Raw genomic sequence first — 24,799 nt, forward strand, 5'->3', positions numbered from 1 at the left:
ATTGGCTTAAACAACCTCCCCCTAAAGCTTCTCTAAGCATGCTTTGTCTCCACTCTTATTACAGGAAATCAGTTTTGATTCTGCAGGCTAGAAGTGCATGGTATTTTTTGTCGGCAACATAATCTTATCAGAAACTGAAGTCCATAGGAGTTAGGTCATCAGAGAGGGTTTCAAAGTGGATCTGACCCTGTACATAGGGATGGCAGGGCAACTTGGGGATGGAGAGTACTAAGGAATTACAGGGGAAATCTGCAGGGAATGTCAAAATCAGCTCCACTCTTCCCCTCTCCTATGAGTTTGTGGAATTCCTTTTCATTCAATCCTGAGGTCATGCTGAGTCATTTTACAAAAAAAAGTGTTCTTCAGTGCACCACATCTCTGGAAGCCCTTTAGCCAGCCTGTTAGTCATTACTATACTCACAGGCTTGGGGCCAGCACCATTCACACTTTCCTCTGCTCTGCAGCAGACGGATTGAGCTCCTCTCATCCTTGAGTTCCTTCTCCCCCACCTCTCTAAAACTCTTTTCTGAGGGAGGAACGGCTATAACTTTGGGGATAATATAGCTTTAAGGAAACTTTTGGCAGATGCTGATGTCCTAACATCTGGGCAGTGTTAACAGAATCCCGGAGGCCCGGACAGACCAGGAGCCACTCGTTCTAGGAATGTAAAAAAGTAGAAGTTTTTCCGACTGATGAGAAGAGCAGAGAGGAAGGAGAAAGAGAAAGAGAAGGAGAGAGAGAGAACACAAAAAAACCATACAACAGGTAAGATCTGCCGCTTCATCCGTCCACACCACACTACCCCATTTCACAACCCGGGAGGGTAACGAGAGCCAGGACTTGGGCAAAATGGCTTGGGGGGGGGGGGGGGGAGGAAGAAGTTCTTTTATGAAACCAGACCACATGCTGCTTTCCATTTGAGCCGTGACCTGGCTGCAGACACAAGTTCCCACTACCTTCCCGGCCCACAGCAGAGGGATGGCTGACCCCAGTGATGAGTCAAGTTTTCAGTCCGAGATTGGGGAGAAGGTGGGCAGGGAAGGGGTCACAGGCTGAGAGCACTGGGTCTGCAAAGGAAAGCCCCTGCTCCCAAACCAAGGAACTGGATGGAAGCTGCATGTGGGAGAGGGGTTGATGATTAGGGCATCTAGCTGTTCATTTTCCTGAATCTCTCTTTAATCTCCTCTCTCTCATCCTTTCGCTCCCTCTTTCTGCTTTTATCTCTTGCCTTCAGCTCTGGCAGATTGTCTTTTCTTGCTAAGCTTCCTTTCCACATCTTTCCACTTTCCTTGCCTCCCCTGCTTGCTCTTACTTCTTCTCTATCCTGCTTCCTTGCCACTCTCTAGACAAAATCTGAAGCCATGGAGTAATGAACTGGAAAGTGATTTTTTGCCATTCTTGGACTTCTCACGCCCCTTAGGGAGGCTGGCCAGAATCTGCCATCTTTTTGTTCCTCCATTTCTGGGACCGACACCTCCCCCAAGCATGGCATTTCATTGAAAGCCTGTGGGTGCTTGCTGAGAAGTCCAACAGCCAGTTTATACCAATGGGCAGCAAGTTTTAATACTGTGATTTATGAAGCATTTGCCTACTGGGAACCACACAACTCTCATCCCATTAGAGTGAGGACAGGACGGGAAGTAAGAGGGCAGTGGGAGCTTGCTTACCCTCTCCTCACGTACCTCAGTAGGTTCTTTCCAACCCCACTGACTTCCTGCTGGCTCAGCAGGGTAAAACTAGAAGGTTAGGCTGGACTTGAAAGCCAGAAGCCACTACTAAGCCACTAAGCCTCAAAGCCCAAAGCTAAGAACAGAGCCAGGGTATAGTCAGCACCTGAGAGACTGCAGAAAGGAGACATCCAGTCCTGTTCAAGATGGAGTTGGTAATAATAATATCTAATACACATGGATTGCTTCCCTATGTGCCAGGCAATAGTCTATTCTATAAGGTAGATACTATTATTATTCCCATTTTATAGATGAGGAAGCTGAGGCTCAGAGAAGGTAAGGAATTTGTCCAAAGCCCCATAGCTAATAGGGATAGAATTGGATACACATGCAGATCTGTGTAACTCTAGAGTTCAAGTTCTCAGTCCATATATGCTAACACTTTCCCAGATTTGTGGTTAGGAAGTACTAGTTAAGTGGATGAAACCATCAACTGGTGCCTTTAGATTGCAGGATTCCCATTTGGTTCTATATGACTTAATGTTGGCCCTTTCCTGGTCTTTGTACCTCACTGTCCCTCTCTGTAACTTGGAACATAGAACATTGGCATCAGCTATCACCAGGGTCAATTGAGAACTGGTTGTTTTGTGCCCTCTTCCTCCTGGGAGGGAAAGACCAAAATTAACAAACAGAGTGTTGTTATTCCATAAAGTGGAAGATCCTTACAAGGGGGACCATATAACAGGCATTCATTATTTTAAAAATCTCTCTTCTTCCTTGCAGATCCTGCATTTCTGCTTTCTCTCACTTTTGGAAGTTCATTGATGACTGATTTCTGAAAGTCATCCTCCTTTGCCCTGGTGCTCCTGGCCACATACCACTATTCTTGTCTCCCTAAACCACCCTCCCACTCCCCCTTCTCCCCCTTTCAAGGATGGCCGTTCAACTAACTCGAAGAGGAGCTCTCTCTCTGCTGCTCTTCCTCACTCCAGCAGTGATGCCAACCTGGTATGCAGGTAAGCTCTAGGAGCTGTTGCCCATTATTTCCAGGAAGGGCAGGGCTTAGAGCAAGTGTTAGAGAAGGGAAGGGTTAGACCGCAATAGGAGACACTTAAATTAGATACAGAGAAGAACTATTCTCAACAACAAAGATGGTTAAACATTGCAAAAGGCTACCGAGGGAGGTTTTTGAGGCAAACAGATAAGAGATTTTTGAAAACAGGCTGCACCAGCATAAAAACGATGTTGGTCAATATATCCTTGTAGCTTATTTGTACTACACAGGGAATATGGCAAATATTTTATCATAACTATAAATGGAGTATAATCTTTAAAAATTGTGAATCACTATATTGTACACCTGTAATTTATATAATATTATACATAAACTATACTTCATAAATATAATAAATATTAAAAAATAAGGTTGGTCAACATGGCTTTTGAGGCCACTATCTTACCTGCTTCTCCACTTACTTTCTCTCTCTTTCTCTCTCCCCTCCCAGACCTTGTTTATAGGATGAGATTTTTATAGCCCTTTTCTGCTGAAGATTGTTAATGACAATTCAGACCACATTCTCTTAAACAGGAATCCCTCAGTTTCTTCTGGCTTGTTTCTTATTTTGGAAGGGATGGGCATTTCTAGATCCCTGAATGTTTCATCCTTTGCCCCTGGGGAGACATAGGGAGCTCAAGAGAACAGACCCAGCGAGGAGATGGGAGAGGGGAAGGGGAGGAATGAAGGAAGGATAATGAGGTGCCAGACAGGGGTTTTTGATGGGGTCCAGCTGGCATTCCAAGTGCTAAGAATATTCTGTGGCCTGCAGCATCTGCCTTCACGGGGGCTGGGGGGAGTAGGGGCAGGAGACAGGCCCAACTAATGGAGTTAGAAAAACATCCAGAGATGAGTAAATAAGAAACTGCTTCCATCACAGCTGCAGTCATTGTAGCTAAAATTTTCCACATGCCCTTAGCTCCTGGTGGAGGCTTCTGGCAGTAGCTCTGTTTGGAACAGCTGCATCAAGCTTTCAAACAAGTATGCGCACTTCTTCCCCTCCTTGGCTTAACCCGGCTCTGTAGGGGGTGAAGCATAAGGGCTGACGCTGAGATGAAGAAATTCAAGTCAAGCCCTTGGAAGAGTGCACACTGCTTGGGGTTATAGGAGCCCGAAGTCCCCAGGAGATACCATGTGCAGCCGTCCTTCCCAACCTCCCCCCAGCTTCAGTTCAAGTACATGAGCCCAAAATCCGGCCAAAGACCATGAGACTATGGAGTGGAGGTTAGATGGCTCAAGCCCCATTTTGAATAACTATAAGAAACCTCATGGCACACAAAGGCCTTGACCTTTCCCAGGGTGGAAGCCTGAGCTGTTGGAGTCTTAAGGACAGTGCAGTTTTTTTTAAAGACTTGGATTCATTTGAAACTCTCAAAGGGCTGTTTGCAAAGGTGGCTACTCCCCACTTCTCACAAGAATCACTATGGTCATCACTCCTTCTCAGGAGCCCAGGCTGGTGAGGTCTCTGACAGCCCTGCAAGCCCACTCATTCTGCCTTTCTCTTTTCTTAGGAAGCTACGTGATGAGAGAAATTTGGAAATTTCCCAATAATCCTCCCCTACATCTCTAGCTCAGTTGTCGGAGCTTGCTCCATCCCACCTGTTCATTTCTTCATTCAATAGATATTTAATGACCACTCTCTATGCATTCAGCACTGTTTTGTTCATGACTATAGCTTTGTCCTCCAATGGGAATAGTACAAGGAAAGCAGCCAAGTGTGGATTCCTGGCTAATCAGAAAAAGGATCCAAGAATAATCAGCAGGGGGTGGGAAGCGTTAAGAATATAAATCAAGCCAACAGTGGGTTAAAAGTGCATATTGGCATATCTGTGCAGTTCAGGAAGTCAGACAGTATTTCTTATCATAATCCAAGCATTAGGGGGGATCTTAAAATTGTCATCAACTATCAGTTACATTTCCAACCACACCTTTGTGAAGGGTAGTGCTTAGAGGGTCTGACTGTACTATGGAAGTTGGAGGAACCCAGTAACAGACCACAGAGTAACCACTGATCAGCATAAAGGAACAAGGAATGCTGCCCAAAGCTCTCCCAACCAGGGCTGAAGAGGGACACGCAGACAGAGCAAGGTGGGAAGGGGGGACCTTCTGTTTTCCCATATCTCATCTCAGTATGTTAATATTTGCCCAAAAAATACCCAAAGACAGGCAAAGAGGAGAAATGGAAAGGCTTAAAGTGGTAAGGTGGCCCCAACTTATTCCTGTCACAAAGCAGACTTGGCACTGGGCCAGCCACCTCTGTGCCCTGGCAAAGACTGTAATTATCTGACTGAGTCTTCCCCTCAGCTTTCCCACATCCCCTGTAATTCTGGAATGATGTGAAATGCTTGGTGGCCTTCGATCCCGCACACATAGAGTGAAAAAAGGCTGAATTGCGAGAAAGATTTTGGATTTTTATTCCTGTTGGGCGTTGTCCAAAGCTCTCCCTTACCGCCATCTTTAGTGGAGTGTCTGAGTTTTGTCTCGAGGGGATCAAACCGCCCTGGGCTGGAATACCCATTCTGCTCCTTACTAGCTGGGAGACCTTGGGCTACTCCCTGAATTCCTCTGAGCCTGTTACCTCAAGTGTATATGAAAGCAATATGGGTGTCTACCTCACTGAGATGTCAGGGTGATCTAATGAGATGACGTATGTAACGCGCTGAACCCAGAGTAGGTGTTGAGTGATGTTAGCAGTCGTTGTTATTGTGGTTGTTGTTATCCAGCCACAGGCCTTGGACACTCCTGTCTGCTCTTCTGGTAAACAGAGGCTTGCTCCCTGCTGGGCATTTCTTCACAAGCAAGCTCTGGAACAAGGGTAGGGGGACCAAAGCGTTTAGAGAATCGTGCACATCTGTCCTCCTGTTTACAGGCGCTGTAAGGGTTTGATACTAAACTGAAACAGCTGACAAGAATTCTGTTTCCCACCTCCCTACAAAGAAACTTCCCAGGTGGGGAAAGAGGGAGCAAGGGAGAGGAGGCCTAAGAAGGAATAAAGGAAATCCAGGAGAAGAAGCAAAGTGGGAAACCAGGAAAAAATAAAGGGAAGGAGAAAAAATGAACTCTTTCCTCTGGAATGAGGGCAAACCAACGAGGACATGATTTCATAAGGCAAACTTTCAGTTTGATTCATTCCCTTGTTCATCAAGCTGGACTGGTTTCCCAACACGCCCCCCCACCCGCAGCCTATGCCTGCGGGGACTGGAAGAGCCTCGTCATCTGCGCTCTGCTCCACCCTTTAGTGCAGGGGGCCTTGTGCCTCTGTGCAGAGAGGAGGCAGGCGAGCTTATGGTCGGAGTGTTGACACAGGCCAAAGGGCTTCAGCACTAAAACCCAGCCCTGTCCTGGAAGCACACTCTCTCCTGGGAATGCAGAATTGTCTTCTGACTCCAGCAGGGCTGGCTGCTCTATTCCTGTGTGTGCTTTAGGGCTCTGGGAGGCTGGAAAGAGAGCTTCCGGCAACTTCCCTCCGGAAAGGACCAAGTTGTATTCCAATTAGTTTGTATTCATGACCCATTTCCTGCCGTCTGGTGGAACGCGCTGTTTAGTCTCCCGGACAGCCATAGACTGGCCTCCACCGGGGAGTGGCCCACTTAACGGGATGAGGGTGGTTGTGGAATGTTCTCTAGCTCAGCAGCCCCCTACTAAGGCTCCTGCTGATTAGAGGAACTAGGTATCTCTCCAAAGCAGGACAAACTGCTCAGGAAGTGAAACCCTTCTCATGCCCCCTCGCCTTTTGAGCCCTCCCTCTTTGCCTTCGCATGCCACCCCTAGCCCTGGCAACCAGGTGGCAAAAGGCTGGTGCCCTGTGGGCTGGTGGGAGCTTGAGGAATTATTTCCCTCTGAGGATTGTGAGAAGGCCCATCACTAGTGGAAAGACCCTTGCTCAGGCTCTATGTTTTCCTCCTACCTGGGACAACAACTGTCCATCCTCAGAGCTTGGTCATCAGTGTCTCACCAAAACTCATGTGTTACATCAAGGAAATGGGTCATTTCTAGTCCAGATGGGCAGGATTCATGGCTGGTCAAGAATTTTGATTTTTTTCTTTTGAATGGAGGTTTCCAGTGCTACCAGTAAGCCACCCACCTCTCCCCCAACATGAGTTCACCCTCTGTGCACCTGAGGTGTGGCCGTTTGCCCACAATAATTCTGCTGCTTCACAAGACAGGATTTTCCCCACTAAATAGCCACCTAGTTCCCCACCCATGGAGTGTCATGTCCTCAGAAAGGGACCAAGTTGGAAAGGGGAAAAGGTTGGGAAGGACTTGCATAAGAAACCAATATGTCATCTTGATATATTCTTCATTCTAGGTTCAGGCTACTACCCAGATGAAAGCTACAATGAAGTATATGCTGAAGAGGTCCCACAGGCCCCTGCCCTAGACTACCGAGGTAATCCTCTCTGCTTCTCAGGCTCAGGAAGGGCCTTATCTAGCCTAAGGCCTAGGCCCTGCCTGAAGCATCCTCACCCAGCTTGGCTCATTTGTGCCAAAGCTGCAGCTCAGGGAAGCAGGGGCTGTGGTGTCCAGTCATGAATTTGGTTACTGACTTGCTGTGTGATCTCACCTGTCTAGAATTAAGGTTGCCCATCTATAATTGAGTATTGACTGAGTACCTACTGTATGCCTAATCCTCTGTAACAAAAGCCTTGGGTGATATAAAATCTAAGGTAGGGTTTTGTCCCCCTCAAGAAGCTTACATTCTGCTGGGGGATATGGGTGAGGGCACAATAAAATTAGCAGGCATAGGGCAAGTAAGCGTGAAACTCTGTGCTAGCAGTAAATGCGATAGGAGTTAAGAAAAAGAAGTCATGGGAGGGGTCATGAAAGATGACATTTAGACTAGGCTTTGAATGATGTGTGGATCTGAGAACTGGAAAGGGGATGGGAGGGCCTTCAGCATAGCAGATGGCCACAGATATAGAGGTAAGAACAAACGTGTAAGAGGAAGGAGCTAGGAAGAATCCAGCCTCACTAGAGGAGATGGGATGTGGAGGGAGTAGTAGGAGGTAAATATAAAGAGTGAGACCAAATTTGGAAAGGCTCCATGATCTAGGGACCCTTCTAAGGAGAGGCAGGAGGACTATCTGTGAAAAATGCTGAATAGCAATTCCTGCATTAGAAGGAAATTTAGATCACACAATGCCTGATATCCCTTCCACTTCTAAGATTCTTTGTTTCTGTGCTTTGCAAGCCATGCTGAAGAGTTCAGCTGTTGTGCTAGAAGTTATAAGGAGTCATCGTATGTTTTTGCAGAGGGGAGTGAGATTGTAAATAGTAATTTCAGAATATCAATCTCATTACTGTGGACAGAAAGTAGGAGTTTGGGAGGGGTAGAGCCTGGGTCAGGGAGATTCTCCAGGAATCAGTAACAGTGATGTTGGTAAGAGATGATTGAGGCTAGTGGAAAAGAAATGGAGAGCAAGGATGAACCCCAGAGATGTCTCAAACAAAGAGATGACAAGACCTAGTACAGATTTGATGCACCAAGAGGGTAAGAAACAAACGACCCTCTGAAAGCATCCAGTCTGAACACCTGGGAGAACTGTAAGACCCCCCCTCCCACAGAGACAAGGTTAGAAAAGAAAAGTGGTTTGGGGCTTCCCTGGTGGCGCAGTGGTTGAGAGTTGGTCTGCCGATGCAGGGGACACGGGTTCGTGCCCTGGTCCGGGAAGATCCCACATGCCGCGGAGCGGCTGGGCCCGTGAGCCATGGCCGCTGAGCCTGCACGTCCGGAGCCTGTGCTTTGCAATGGGAGAGGCCACAACAGTGAGAGGCCCGCGTATCACAAAAAAAAAGTGGTTTGTACCCTATAGACAGTGGGGAGTAGAAAGATGGAGCTTCGTGAGTCAGGTCGTTAGCTTAGATGGATGAGCTGTCTGAGGGATCAGAGGGCCAAGGTCAGAGCCTTAGAAGACATCTACGAATGTGATCAGGAGAAGAGGAACCAACAAGAAAAAGAGAGATCATTAGTGGTCCGCCATGTAGGAGGAGATTGGGGTAGCACCTATCAAATTACAGAAGCCACGAGGGAAGAGAATTTTAAGGAAGGGGAAGGGATAACAGATCTACTGTGTCAAATATTGGAAAGAAACAAATTGAGGGTATAAACAATATATTTGGCAAGAAGAAGGTAAATGGTGACCTTTGAGAAAACAGTTTCAATAGACAAATGATCGGAGTTTGGGGTTCCTCTCTGCTCCTTTCTAGCTACCTTCTACCTGTCTTCTCACTGCTAAATTGTCCAGACCCACTGCCTCTCTGTCCCAGCACTTGCTAACTCCCCAACTCCCTATGGTCTCTTTCCCACTCACCCACAGATTTCCATGCTGGAATGACAGCCCTTGAAGATCAATCACAATTCTCTCCTCAAGCCCAAATCATATGGCCCCTTCTTGAGCTCAACCTCCCCCATCTCTCAGTAACAGTGGACACCATCCCTCTCTTCTCACCCCACCCCCTTCCTTGGGCTCCAGGACATTTCACTATTCTGGCCATAGCTGAAGCCAAGAACGGAGATGCGTTCTCTAGTGGTGACAAGAGGGAGCCTGAGGCATGGATCTGAACTTTGAGTGACCCTGACCTGTCCCCTGAGCTTCTGGACTACATCTCCAATTGCTGCTGGACACTTAAATTTGGAGATATCGAAAACTAAATTCTTTCTGCTTCCCTGAAAAAGGTTTGACATCTGGCCTTCAAACTTTTGATAATGATACCATCATTCTCTTAAAAATACCTTAATGGCACCTTTAATAGCCCCTTTTCCTCATCACCTCTCACCAGTCATTCACCAAGAATTGTCATTTGTTTATTAATCCATGGGATTAAAACCTTTATTACCTCACACATTGATAATGACAATTGCCTCCTGACTGGATTCTCTGACTCATGTTTCTCCTTTCCCCAAACCTAGTGGCCCACTGTGATCATTTCTAACAGAATTTGGTCTCAGTCTAGCTGTCTGGCCTAACAACTCATTACCCCTTCTCCCCACATGAAATCGATGAGTAGCCAGATTAGTGGAGCTGTACTCTGTTCCCTAACTGCTTTGGCCCATGCTGAACTCTCCCTCATCCATTCATTCTTTCATTCATTTATTCAATGGCTATTTGTTGAGTACCTACTGTATACCTATTCTGAAATAAATGTTTATTGTCTGGACCACTCGTTCGGCATTCATTATATACTGCCTCTTTGGTTTACTTTTTATTACCCTCAACAAAATAGTTACCTGTTTAACAGAAGGAGCCACGTATGACACCCCATAGAGCTATGTCAAAAGTAGATGCTCAAGAAATGTTTACTGCTGGTTGGCATTCTGGGAGCAGAAGCCAGATTGTAGGAGACTGTAGATGGGAGAAGTAGATAGGAAAAAGCAACAGGTGCAGAAGGTACTTTCGGGGGGGAGGGTCCAACAGCCCTATGATTAATATTAATCTGCCTCATTGGTTATTTTTAAATGTGTATAAAGCCATTAAAAAAATAAGCCACATGGTGGCCTTTGGCCTTGGGGTCAAGTGTCTCATGGCTATCTTTGGGACTTAGTCTCAGGGCATAAAACTAATTCAGTACGGTTATCTATGTTGAGGGGGGAGGGGGGGCCAGGAAAGTACAACCTGAGGTTCCAGCATTCCTTGTAAGGTCTTGTGACCTCATAATCCACAGCTCTACAACTGTAGTGTTTAAGAGACTTTCTGTAATTTGGGGATGGCATCTCCAGATGGCTGCAGCGTTTTGTTGCTTGAGATGGGATGAGCCAGTGGCTCAAACCCAGACACTGATTCAGGGAATATCATTCCCATTCCCAGGATTAGATATATTTTACACATGCATTTTCATTTGATTCTCAAAACAGTCCTATGAAACTGGTTTATTATCCCCACTTTACAGATCAGGAAACTAAGCTCAGGGAATTTCAGTTTAGAGAATCATAGAGCTCAGGGGTGGCAGAGCAGGAATTTAAGCCCAGTTCTGTCTGACTTCAAAGCCATGCTTATTCTATTTCTTTCATAAAAAAGGTGACCCTTTTTTTTTTTTTTTGCAAAGAAGTTTTAAAAAAAAAAAAAACAAGAGTTAACCAGTAAAAAGCAGATCAATATTTTAGAGCAAAGTGTGCATGTACTTTGGTACCATTTTCACTAATCTTGAACTTTCTTTCATTCCCTTAAACTGACTCCTAGCTTGGAGTCAGAAACCGTTGTCTGAGGTATGTCCCAATCCTCTGGGCCACCACTTGCTCCCAGATTTCTGCAGCTCTGGGCAAGCTGGTAACTCTGCCTGAGTTATCTGAAGGTAATCACGAGAAGGCGCTTTCAATCCTGTTGTCAGCACACTGTTTTCTTTATAATCTCTAGAAAGAGATATGTGGATCGCAGAGGCCACAGGCCTGAATTCAAATCCCAGCTCCTCCACCTTCCAGCAGTTTTGACCCTGGACAAACACGTATTATGTGCTAGTCACTGTGCTATGTATTTTATAAATGTTATTTCATTTAAATACATTTCGTGCTTGCTCTGGAGTGATAGGGGAAGACCTCTAAAACACATTGTTAAGTTTATTCTAAAAAACATCGGTGGGAACAGTGGACGTAATATGCTACTCTATGTGATAAAGTGGAGGGGAAAATAAGATTCGCTGTATATGTGTAAAGAAACTATTAACAGTGTTTCCTGATGGGGGGACTTAGTGGGGGTAGGTGTGGGAGCAGGGGTGGGAGGGAGAATTTTACTACATAACTTTTATACTTTTGGGGTTTTGAAACATATGGCTATAGTACCTAATCAAAAATGTAAATGTATACTTCAAAACAGCAGCCTAACATGCTGCAATGACAGATATCGTAGTTAGAAAAAAAATGGCTTTTAGAGCCAGACAAACCTGGGGTTCAAATCCCAGCTCTGTCCCTTACTTGCTGAGGGATCCTGGGCAAGTTACTTCCTCATCTGCAAAATAGGGATAAATACCTACATATTGTACCTTACAGAGCTATTGGGAGAACTATATGAGATGATGGGAAAATGAAAATATAAAGCATGGTGACTAGCACACCATAGCTACTCCATAATGACTAACAATTTTCCTACCACGTTCTTAGTTTCAGTTTCCCATCAGTACTCTTTTGTTCAGCCAGTTATGAATCTCCATAACTGTACTGTCACCTCTCCCATGTGGAAGTATTTCTTCATCTCATCCACATCAATGGCATGAAAGGCATTGTCACATGCCTCACTGACTTCCACATAATGCACCTACCATTTCCCCTGCTCTACTAGTCTGGTGACCATACCCAAAAAGGAAACAAGGTCAGTCTTCAATTACTTGTTTTTGGGGTCACTTGGAGATCACCACTTCTTCTCCTAACTGCTCATAAGCCTATGTTTAAATATTCTAGAACACTTTGCTATCAGTGCTGTCAGTCTCACCAGGCTATAGTTCCCAGAGGCTGCCTTCTTCTTCCTTCTGGGGCTCTAATGTACAGCATGGTGACTATAGTTAATAATTCTATGTTTCATAGTTGAAATTTACTGAGAGTACACCTTAAGTGTTCTCACTACAAAAAAAAATGGTAACTATGTGAGGTGATAGATGTGTTAATGAACTTGATTGCAGTAATCATTTCACAATGTATACATACATTAAAACATCACATTGTTCACCTTCAATATATACGATTTTATGTGTTGATTATACCTCAATAAATCTGGAAAAACAGAAAATTGGGATAGTGTTTTTGCTCTTTCCAGCCTTCCAACATGTTCCTTTTTTTTTCTTTTGGTAAACTGCTGTGCCTCATGGTTCAAGTCTTTATTTTCTTTTCTTCCAGTTTTATTGAGATATAACTGACATACAGCACTGTATAAGTTTAAGGTGTACAGCATAATGATTTAACTTACATACATCATGAAATGATTATCACAATAAGTTTAGTGAACGTCCATCATCTCATATAGATACAGCATTAAGGAAATAGAAAAAAATATTTTTCCTTGTGATGAGAACTCAGGATTTACTCTCTTCACAACTTTCACATATAACACACGGCACTGTTCATTGTATTTATCACGTTGTACATTACATCCCTAGCACTTATTTATCTAACAACTGGAAGTTTGTACCTTTTGACCACCTTCATCCAATTCCCACTCCCCCCACCCCCTGCCTCTGGTAATCACAAATCTGACATGTTCTCTTTATGCCAGTATTCCTCGAGGCCAGCCAATTTGGACTTATTTACAATAGCTAGACCCTCTATTACTGTCTCAGCATTTATCCTGAGGTGTATATTTCCCTTTACTATTGCTTGCTTGTTCTATCCATTCCACTTTTATGTGTATTTTCCTTGACAGAATATGGGTGAAAAATAGGATGAGAGTGATTGTTGAGGTCCCGGCCTCGAATGTAAAGTCTTGATGATATGTGTTGTGACCATATAATCAACAGCTCTGCCACTGTAGTGCTTAAGAGACTTTCTGTCATTTGGAGATGGTGTCTCCAGATGGCAGCTGTGTGTCACAGCCACAGGCTCAAAGCTAACGCTAGAAGCCATAAGGCTGTTGTGGCTTAAAGGCTAGTTTTCTCACTGTCATCTGTCTTCATTCTCCAGCTGCCCTCAAACAGAGGCTCTAGCCTTTCTTTGTTCCTTTAGCTCCTGTTGAGCTTTTTTTCAAAGCCCCCCTTTTTTTGTCTCTTAGGATTTGGGAACCAAATTAGCTCATACGGGGCTTTAGCCTTCCCAGCCCCAGGCTAAGAAATCTGTGTCAGCCTATGTATGTGTTCTTGGGCAGGTGGCCCTCTGCTTGTTTATATGTTCCCCTTTAAAATCTGAACCCACTGAAGAGTCATTTATTTTGTGTAGCAGATGAGGCATCTTTATGATAGCTTTATGATTTAACAGCCCTATTACCTTTTGTGCTCAGTATTGAACTGGGATTGGACTTTCATTCCAAAGCAGCCTACTTTGACATGGCATTCCCCTCCTCTCTCTAGCTTACATCTTTGTGTTATTTTTAACAGTTATTGTAAATGTACACACTGTAAAAATTCACTCTTTTTGGTGTTTTGACAATGCAAAGAGGTCACCAGTACCACAGTACCAAAACTTTGCCCAGGGCTGCCCCTTTGAGGTTATCCAACCCTCTACCCCTGATCTCTGGCAATCACTGATCTATCCCAATATTTCTGCCTTATCCAGAATGTCACATACATGGAATCCTACAGCCTGCAGCCTTTTGATTCTGGCTTCTTTCATTTCACAAACTGAATTGGAGATTCCTCCAAGTTGTTGTATGTATCAGCACTTCCTTCTTTTGTATGGCTAAACCACAGTTAGTTTAAACATTCACCCTCAGAAGGACATTTGAGCTGTTTCCAGTGCTTGACAATTATGAATAGAATACTTTAAACATTTGTGTACAGGATTTTGTATGAACACGGGTTTTTATTTCACTTGGGTAAATACCTAAAGTGGGACTGTGGAGTCACCTGGCAAGTGTACATTTACCTTTCTAAAAAACTACCAAATAATTTCCCAAAGTAGCTGCATCATTTTGTATTTCCCCCAGCGATGTATGAGAGTTCTAGTTTCTCTCCATCTTCACCAACACTTAGAATTGCCATTTTTTTTAAGTTTAGTCATCCCAATGGGTGTATAAGGGTATCTTTTTGTAGTTTTGATTTAGCATTTCTCTAATGACTAATGATGCTGAACATCTTTTCATGTGCTTATTTGCCATCACTATATCCTCTTCAGTGGCATATCTGTTCATATCTAAAGCTTATATTCTAACTGGATTGTTTGCTTTTTTTTACTGTTGAGTTTTCCAAGTTCTTTATATAGTCTAGATACTAGTCATTTGTCCCATATATGGTTTGCAAATATTTTCCCCCAGTTTGTGGTTTGTCTTTCACCTATCAACAGTGCTTTCCACAGAACAAAAGATTTTAACTTTGACACGGTTCAGTTTCTTGATTTTTTTTCTTCTATGAATTGTGCTTTTCGCATCATGTCTAAGATCTCTTTGCCTAGCCCTAAATCTTAAAGATTTTTCTCCTATTTTTTTTCTAAAAGTTTTATAATTTTACTTTTTTCTCTGAAGTCCATGAGCCATTTTGAGTTAATTTTTGTTTAAGGTATGAGACACTTAGGTCAAGGTTCTTTGCTTTGCTTTTCCTTTTTTTTTTTTTGGCCTATGGAAGTTCAATTGCTCCAGCATCGTTTGTTCAAAAGGTTATCTTTCCTCTATTAAATTGTTTTTGTACCTTTGTCAAAAATCATTTCAGTATATTTGTGTGAGTCTATTTCTGGGCTCTCTGTTCTGTTCCATTGATCTATGTGTCTGTCCTTTCACCAATACCTCGCTGTTTTGATTACTGTACTTCTAGCTTACTTTTCTTCTATTGCTACAGTCCCCCGATGGTGTTATACATTAAATATCCAGGATGGAGAAGCCACATGCTACTCACCAAGAGGAGGAAATTATCACAGCAGCCTGGGCACTCGCTGTGAGCTCTCCTGTGACCGGGGCTTTCGACTGATTGGACGGAGGTCGGTGCAATGCCTGCCAAGCCGCCGTTGGTCTGGAACTGCCTACTGCAGGCGTAAGTGGTATCTGTGCGTGCATATGTTGACATGAGCGTGTGAGAGAGGCTGGCCGGCCAGCCACCTAGGGTATATGCCTGGAGGTGTTACTCTGACCTCTGTCAAGTGCAAATTGAGAATCTTCCACAGGCTCCCAACAGGGTCTTTCCCCATCCTAACATTCCAGCTCATTTTCTCTCTCTGTGGTTATTGGTCAAGCAATAGGGGCATTAAGTAGCAACCAGCCCTTCTGGCACAGGAGGTCGAGGAGTGCATGGAAGGCTTACGCCTGGGGCCTGATGTAGACTTGGGCCTTCCTCTGGAGCTCTGAGCATATGTGGTCTCAGACTCATTCCCACTTGTGGTAAACTGCTGTACTTCCTGATCTAAGGCCTTAGAAGGCCTTGGCAATGAAACTATAAGACATCCACTAGTCTTCATTTTCTTCTGAAAGTCAAGAAGAATCCCTAAGGCTGGAATGTGGGTATGTTAACATGCACGTTTCACGTCATGTCCCCCTTAGCTCCCAAATCCCTGCCTCTTATTCAAGCCCTACAGCCTACCCCATTTTGGCAGCTGAGCTTTGTCTGTCCCTATGTCCATCACTGAATGCCATTTGTAGAACACCCATGTGTGCGGGGCCTTGTATTGGTCACTTCAGAAGCCAATCCCTCAGTTACCAGGCTGCTTATAGACTAATGGGATGGAAACTCAAATGTGTGCACGTGAATGGAGTGTAAGGGGATGCAGAATGCTGAGCATTCAGAGAGAAATGGGGTTGGTCAGAGAAGATGCTGTGGAGGACAGGAGAAGCTTGATAGCCAGAAAGAGGGAAGCTACCACGTCCCTCTAGGTGACTGTAATGCATTTGTTTTAGGACTTAGACACCATCATTTCCAAAATGAATTTGAATTGGCCTTACAGATAAGTCTACAATGGACATAAAACTTAAAATAAGTCTACAAATGAACATAAAACCAGTTAAAAATTGGAGATGTACATATTTCCAGGTGCCTAGAATGAGTTAATTACTATATTTAAACACTGAATCTGGCTGTGTCCTACCTCATAAGAGACACAAGGGCAAACGCTTCGGATCTATCATTTTCACTGTCATGTAATACTAAGAAAACAAATTCAGCTGAAAAGACAAACCTTTTTTTTGGACCTGATTTCAAGGAGGTCATTTTTTGCCTAGGTCTTTATATAAAGGAGACTGGAAAAAATAAAAGGCAATCATCCTCAAGTCTGGTTTGACCAAGAAGCAAAACAAACATAGCTCATAGAATCTTTATTCAAAGCTCCAATAATGGAAGTTAAGGAGGGTTAGAACTTAGACAACCTAAAGGAAGGTATGGCTGGCCTACTTCTTTCAGGTATCAGGTATTTCAAACTAGACTTTGGCAAGCACAGGCTCACAATCAATTCATGGAAGCTGTTTCCGCTTCTGGCACACGTGATGTCTAAAGCACGTGGACTCGTCTTTAAGCAAATGCCACCAAAGCTGGCCCTCCAGGCACTGGCCTGACTTGTATTCTCACTGGCACAGAGGGCTAGCCTGCCTGTAAGTGAGCCTCAGCCGAGGAGTGCTTGTGGTAGTACCAACATTATACTCAAAGAAGGAGCCTTAAATTTGTTCAAGGGCGTCTAGCATTTGAGGAACAAGAGAGGAAAACTATCAGCTGCTGAGGCTCTGAATAAGCCCAGAGGTTTATATGCATTGTCTCTTTAATGAGCACAACAATCCTACTTCATGGTACGCACACTTTAGTGACGAAAGCACTGAGGCTTGGAGAGATGAGGTAACTTGCTCAGGTCACAGAGCTAGTAAGTTGTGGAGCTGGGATCCAAACTCAGGTGCGTTTCTCAAATCCATGCACTTGGATGAGTAATTTACTTCTTTGAGACCACCACCCCACCCCCACCCACCAAGAGCAGTACCATACTTCATAATATCAAAATAAGAAGGCAATTAGGAAAAAGAGGCAATCAGGCACAAAAATGTCAGGGCAGTTTGGTGTAGGTTTTTCTGTATTTTCTGCTGTTTCCCATACGGTTCTCCCTGTGCTAGATGCCCAGGCATCACCTCCACATAAACCCCACAGGCCACTGAACTTGCCACTTCATTCTCTCTTAGAGATGAGATGCCACGCATTGCCATTCATCACGAGTGGCACCTACGCATGCACAAATGGGGTGCTTCTTGACTCTCGCTGTGACTACAGCTGTTCCAGTGGCTACCACCTAGAAGGTGACCGCAGCCGAATCTGCATGGAAGATGGGCGATGGAGTGGAGGCGAGCCTGTATGTGTAGGTAAATGCTGGTTGCTCCCAGCTGTCCTGCTGCAAAGAGCCAGCCTGGCATTATGTCCACCACAGAAGGCATTCCTGCTCGCTGCAAGGGTGGTACCCTGGGCATGGGCTTAACAAAGTGATCACTTCCCGTGGAGCTGGGCCTCCCCAGTTTTGTTGAGCATCTAGAACTGAAAGTGCATCTTTTACCTACCCAGTGGTGTGGCATTGTTTCTATGGGTTCCCTCCAAGGAAGGCAGGGGACCCACAAGTCAGCACTTGATTTCTGACCTTGGCAGACATAGACCCCCCCAAGATCCGTTGTCCCCACTCCCGTGAGAAGATGGCAGAGCCAGAGAAACTGACTGCTCGAGTATACTGGGACCCACCCTTGGTGAAAGATTCGGCTGATGGCACCATCACCAGGTGAGTAATGGATGCCTCCTATGCTTCCCACCAGCTTCTCCCAGGCACTCAGGCTGCCCACACTGGACCGCACAGACTGAGGGTACAGTGATAATGTGCCCCAGACCCCAGTTCTAAGAGTCACTTTCCTCAGTGGCTCTCTCACTTTGTCCCATGCAGGGTGACACTTCGGGGCCCTGAGCCTGGCTCTCACTTTCCCGAAGGAGAGCACGTGATTCGTTATACTGCCTACGACCAAGCCTACAACCGGGCCAGCTGCAAGTTCATTGTAAAAGTACAAGGTTAGAAAGAAGTCTTCCATTTCTACATTGCTTATTATTCCTGCTCTTCCCTTACCCTCCAGATGCCCATCACAACCCTCTCCTCTCTATACCTAAAACAGACACTGCATATATATTGGGAGACGGGGAAAATAAGTTCACTAAACAGGTCATTCAGGAAGCCTGCACGACATGTGCATACACATGTTTCAGAAACTCTGTTTCCCAACAAGACTTTCTCACTCTCCTAAATCTACATAAAATCCACAAAGGTACTCTTATCCATTTCTTTTCTTGGCCTTCAAATTAATGATTAAAGCTAATCAGCCTTCATTCTCCAACTTCCTCCTCTGCTGAAATTGGTGGTGTTGGCTGCCTGATTCTTGCTTTTTGTTTTGTTTTGTTTTCATCATAAAATTAATTCATGCTCACTGTTGAACATATGGGAAATAAAGAGATATATAAAGGGGAAAAAACCTATTACTCTATCATCCAGAGGCAATTGTTGTTAATCTTTTGGTATTTTCCTTCCAGTCTTTTCACACATACTTTAAAAAATATATAATTGAGATCATACTGCATATCCAATCTTATGTCACCCTTTTTTACTTTTCATTATAACACAAGTACTTTGTTTTTGTTTTGTTTTTTTTGCGGTACGCGGGCCTCTCACTGTTGTGGCCTCTCCCGTTGTGGAGCACAGGCTCCGGACGCACAGGCTCAGCGGCCATGGCTCACGGGTCCAGCCGCTCCGCGGCACGTGGGATCCTCCCGGACCGGGGCACCAACCCGTGTCCCCTGCATTGGCAGGCGAACTCTCAACCATTGCACCACCAGGGAAGCCCCCTTCAGAAGTATTTTAATGACAGTATAATAATCTGCTTCTAAGAATATATCATACTTTGCTTAACACTTCTCCCACTGATGGATATTTAAATCTCCTCCAATTTCTTTTTGCTATTAAAAGTAATTTGTATGGTAGTCATCTTTATGCGGGGTGTCCCCAAAGTCTGAAAACAAAAATGGCAATTTCTTTTTACAGATTGATACTCTTTTGATGACAATATATATACTCACCTGTGCGCCCACATTTTATGAACACCTTTGCCTACATTTTAGATTTAATTCCGTAAGGAAGGAAAATTCTGGCTCTAGCTCTGGCCATTGGAAACACAGACAAGTCATTCATTCTGATCTTTCTGGGTCTGCTGATCTAGAAAACCCAGGATAGGCATCCTCTTAGCCTTTTTTTTTTTCTAAAAGAGATAACATAGCCCCTAACTTGAACTCCTCCCTGATAGTGAGACGCTGTCCGACTCTGAAACCACCGCAGCATGGCTACCTCACCTGCACCTCAGTGGGGGACAACTATGGTGCCACCTGTGAATACCACTGTGATGGAGGGTATGAGCGCCAAGGGACCCCCTCCCGGGTGTGCCAGTCCAGCCGCCAGTGGTCAGGATCACCACCTATCTGTGCTCGTGAGTGAAACTAGGAAATGGGGAGAGTGGACATATTGATCAGGGCTACTTTGGGGAATCTCCCAATGTCTATGACTCAGGGGCCAAGAGCAATGTGTCTGATGTGGGAATGGGGGATTCTGAGATGTTTCAGGGCCAGTGTTCCCCCTTAGCATACTCCACCTCCAAGAAAAAGGGTTTAAAATCTCCAAGTGTTCTTTCAGGATTTCCCCCAAGGAAAATGGAGAATGGACTTGAGAACACGGGGAGGGAGAAGGGTAAGCTGGAACGAAGTGAGAGAGCGGCGTGGACATATATACACTACCAAATGTAAAATAGATAGCTAGTGGGAAACAGCCGCATATCACAGGGAGATCAGCTCGGTGCCTGGTGACCACCTAGGAGGGTGGGATAGGGAGGGTGGGAGGGAGGGAGACGCAAGAGGGAAGAGATATGGGGACATATGTATATGTATAACTGATTCACTTTGTTATACAGCAGAAACTAACACACTATTGTAAAGCAATTATACTCCAATAAAGATGTTAAAAGAAAAAAAGAAAGAAAGAAAGAAAGGGAGAAACAACCAAAAAAGGTTAACCCGAAAGGCTGGAACACCTCAGGATGTTGTTATCCATGCTGGGATGAAGGAGCAGGCCATACTCTGACTGGCCATGTGCTTCTGCCCTAGCTATGAAGATTAATGTCAATGTCAACTCGGCTGCTGGCCTTCTGGATCAGTTCTATGAGAAACGACGACTCCTCATCATCTCGGCTCCTGATCCCTCCAACCGATATTATAAAATGCAGATCTCTATGCTACAGGTGAGAGCCACTCCTCTAACCAGGGCTTAGCTTCTTTGCATTCCACCTACCCCACTCCGTTACTCTCCTACCGCTTCTCAAAGACTTGCTCTTTCTGCAGCACAAATGCTACTTCCTCAGACTCTGTGGACAACATTTGATCAGTTTTACTGTAGACAAATTTAGCACATTTTAAAAACCGCTGTTTTTACTGAAAAGACAGTGAGGTTACTGGAATGGTGGGTTACAGGAGGCTTGGTGAAGCATGAGAAGGCTGTGTGGCAAAACACTCTGGAGAGACTTGTAAGATGGATGATCAAATGTAAATGTGGGGAATTAACTATGTTTATGTTTTCAAGGTATAATAGCACTAACAGACAGACAGTAAGTGCTGTATAAGGACCACGTATACAAGTATGTGCTTTACACATATTCACTTAATTCTCACAGCAACCCTTATGAAATAGGTACCATTACTATCTCCATTTTTTAGGTAAGGAAACTGAGGCATAGAGTGGTTAATGATTTGCCCAAAATCACTAGCTAGTAAGTGGCCGAGCCAGGACCGAACCCAGACAGTCTGATTCCAGGATCTGTGCTCTTAACCACGACTAATAGCAGACGAGAAGGAAAAGTGTTGTGATATTGCAAAGTAATATGTGGGAATTGCGTGAGGATTTTTAACATTCTACCAGATATCTAGTTAAAGCCACTTGTGGGGGAAGGAGAAGTGGAAAGGACAGAATAGATCTGACCATTGGGACTTGTGAAAGGAATAGACCAGATTCTATCACTATGTTGTACACCTGAAACTTAAATAATATTGTAAATCAACTATACCTCAGTAAAAAATAATATAATGTTAAAAATAAAGAATAGACTAGGCTCTTGAAGAGAATTCAAGTTATGCTGACAAGACTTGGAGAACCAGCTCTGATAAGCTGAAAGGGGCTGGATACCCAGGTAAAAGAAGAAGTTATTTAGGGGGGTTCTAAAAGTTGAATCTTACAAGTTGCCAAGTCAATATTCAGAGGCCCAGGATGAAAGCAGCTGTATCAAGAGAATGACCCTGGGTATCTAGACCAAAAAGGACCTAGTTCCTCCAGGGATCCCAAAAAGGCAGACAAAGGCAATACCTCAGCTTGAGCAGAAAGCAAGAACAAGAACAGAAACCAGCCAGGGAGGACTGTGACTTTGAGGGCCAGGTCTAGAGGAGTAGCCCAAAGATTAAACAAGGGGTGGGCACCAGGCAGTGCTCACTGCTACTTTAAACCTCCCCCCAGGTAACTGGCTAAGAGGCGCCCCTGCTGGATGAGGCAGGACAAAGAGCCGGGGTAGGGTTACATGGTGTCCAGCCCAGTGCAGAGGAACGCGAGAAAGGGTAATGGAAAGAGCACTGGCACCATTGTGGAGAAATTCTGGAGACTGAGAGAAGGCCATGTAGCCTAGTGGTAAGGAGCACACACTTGGGGCAGGCAGCCTCGGCCCTCATTTTGAATTTTGGCTCAGCATCTTATTGTCATGAAAATGTGGGCAAGTTACTTTCTCCTTTACAGAATAAGAATGATACCACCTACCCTGTTAGGGGTGTTGTGAGGATTAAATTCAATTATTCCCACGAAGCATTAGGTATGTGTGTTCGATGAACAATAGTCACTGTTATCCTATCACAATAGCTATCCATTAAGAACCTATGTAGCTTCCAGTTATAAAATAAATAAGTCCTCGGGATGTGATGTACAGCACGGTGACTATAGTTATATCGTATGTTTGAAAATTGATAAGAAAGTAGATCTTAACAGTTCTCATTGCAAGAAAAAAAATGGAACTATGTGTGGTGATGAATGTTAACTGGACTTACTGTGGTGATCATTTTGCAATATAGACAAATATCAAATCATTATATTGTACACCTGAAACTAATATAATGTTATATGTCAAATAATATCTCAATTTAAAAATGAACCTATGTATTTAAAAACCTATGCAGGGGCTTCCCTGGTGGTGCAGTGGTTGAGAGTCCGCCTGCCGATGCAGGGGACACGGGTACGTGCCCCGGTCCGGGAAGATCCCACACACCGCGGAGCGGCTGGGCCCGTGAGCCATGGCCGCTGAGCCTGCGCATCCAGAGCCTGTGCTCCGCAACGGAAGAGGCCACAACAGTGAGAGGCCCGCGTACCGTAAAAAAAAAAAAAAATACCTATGCAAAACTAAGCAAGGAGAGATGATGTTCCTGCAATTTATCAATTACATTTCTCTTTTCTACCCCACATGGTGTAACCAGTGTCCCACACTTCAATAGAATAAAGGAAACACTGTTAGGGCAAGTGCTTCAGGAATGACAGAGGAAAGAGGTCGTAGACCCCCTGGTGTGATGGTTGGGGAAGAAGCCCCTCCTTTCCCACACTGCCTCCACGTGGTCCCAGGAGGAATCAGCTAAGTAGCCTTAGGTTTGAGTCTGATAGCCTATTACAGAAAACCTTCTTCTCTCCCCTCCCAGCAATCCATCTGCGGACTGGACCTGCGGCACGTGACCATCATTGAGCTGGTGGGGCAGCCACCTCAGGAAGTGGGGCGCATTCGGGAGCAACAGCTGTCAGCCAGCATCATCGAGGAGCTCAGGTCCAGGCTGCGAGGCCACAGGGAAGGGCTGGGCGGAAACTCTAGGCAGGTCATTGGCCACAGGAGGGTTGTGGGACAATCAGCAGACACTACTCTCTTAGGGAATTCCTTGTGTTTGAACTCTTTGGATGTATTAGGTAAGGTCAGAGAGTGGCAGGGTGTCAGAATTAAATTGGGGGTTGGGCGGTGCTTAAAATACAGATGACCGCCCCAAACCACCTCAGGACTGTGCTTTTAGGAGGCACCTGAGGTGACTCTGAAGCACAGCCAGGGCTGAGACACAGACCCAGACATGACTCAGATAAGCCTCTGATCCTGTTGCCTTATGGCCTTATCCCTTTGCCCTCAGTCTCCAAAGGAGCAAAACACATTTTAGGCATTGAAATCTGAATCATACCCATCTGCCCCTGGGGGGAGAGAAGACCATAGGCAACAGGTGGTAGAAGTTGACTTTTCTCATTATCTATCTATTATCACCCTTCCAGTGCCTCCACATATACTCAGAGCCAATAAAGCCATCACTGATCTCTGTTCTATAAACAATACCTGCCCCTAAAGCTCAGTCTCAGTAGGGACAGAAAGATTCAGTCCCAGATAGAAGAGAGACTGGGAAACACTCAGAGGAAGGAGACTGCAGACTTGGTGATATTGCTCAACTTCAAGGTTGACTAGGTGACATTCATCAACCTCAGGGCTGCCACGTTTGGTTGTGCAGGCTGTGCCCAGCCCAACTCTAGGAAACACTAGTCGCAGCATAGTGCATGTGACCAGTACTCCCTGGAGTTATTCCATGCAGCCCGCATTGCTGTACGTGATAGCCCTGCTTAAGGGGGCCTGTGAGGCAAACACAGCTTGGTAATAACAAAGCTGTTCCATCTGGAGTGAGGAAGGGACAGCTTAACAGAGCTAGACACGTAGGGGCAGCAAGACTCGGGTCTGAGCAGAGAAAAACAAAGGGACTTGAGACAGGTAGTGGAGGGGATGGGGCAAAGGGATTGGGTGGGGAAAAAAATAGTCCATTAGTGGAGCTGTGAAAGGTCAGAGGGTAGTAGAGCCTGGTGGGATGACGCCAATACAAGGTCTCAGACCTCCCTGGTCTCTTCTCTCTAGGCAATTTCAGCACCTCACTCGCTCCTACTTCAACATGGTGTTGATTGACAAGCAGGGAATTGACCGGGAACGCTACATGGAACCTGTCACTCCCGAAGAAATCTTCACGTTCATTGATGACTATCTACTGAGCAACCAGGAGCTGACCCAGCGCCGGATGCAAAGGGACATATGCGAGTGAACTTGAGCCAGGGTATGGTTGAGGTCAAGGGCAAAGGTCCCACAGTCAGCCGAAACTGGGGCCTAATAAAAGGAGAAAATGCTTTTTCCACAGCTCTAGGGACAGGACTCTGAAGTGGGTGAGGTTCCCGGATCCTGGGACATTTCCAGGCACCTTTTTAGGGCTGTGGAAGTTTCCTTAAGCAAGTCTCTGCTTTAGGTAGCACTGGAGGAGCATAAGAAGCTAGGGAGGGACTGAGGACAGGCCCTGGGCAGCAGGTTGTGGACAGAAGGTCTTGCTTTCCTAACCTGGGCTTCTGCCCAGCTCTCCAAAGTCTTCCAGATAAGTAAATTCTAAATTCATTCACTAA

General features: G+C 45.0%; 1 protein-coding gene across 1 annotated transcript; it reads left to right on the forward strand.

Moving 5' to 3' along the window:
- Positions 1 to 408: 408 nt before the first annotated feature.
- SRPX2 (sushi repeat containing protein X-linked 2) lies at positions 409 to 24,799 on the forward strand. The gene is made up of 11 exons (XM_029240700.1): positions 409 to 765; positions 2,451 to 2,683; positions 7,031 to 7,111; positions 15,124 to 15,315; positions 17,433 to 17,609; positions 17,887 to 18,013; positions 18,173 to 18,294; positions 19,575 to 19,754; positions 20,425 to 20,558; positions 23,038 to 23,159; positions 24,270 to 24,799. Exons 2-11 carry the CDS (start codon positions 2,602 to 2,604, stop codon positions 24,448 to 24,450), a joined length of 1,398 nt encoding a protein of 465 aa, XP_029096533.1. The 5' UTR covers positions 409 to 765; positions 2,451 to 2,601; the 3' UTR covers positions 24,451 to 24,799.

This window comes from Monodon monoceros, unplaced genomic scaffold (assembly GCF_005190385.1).
Source record: "Monodon monoceros isolate NGI ecotype Baffin Bay Population unplaced genomic scaffold, NGI_Narwhal_1 Super_Scaffold_22, whole genome shotgun sequence".
NCBI classification, from domain to species: domain Eukaryota; kingdom Metazoa; phylum Chordata; class Mammalia; order Artiodactyla; family Monodontidae; genus Monodon; species Monodon monoceros.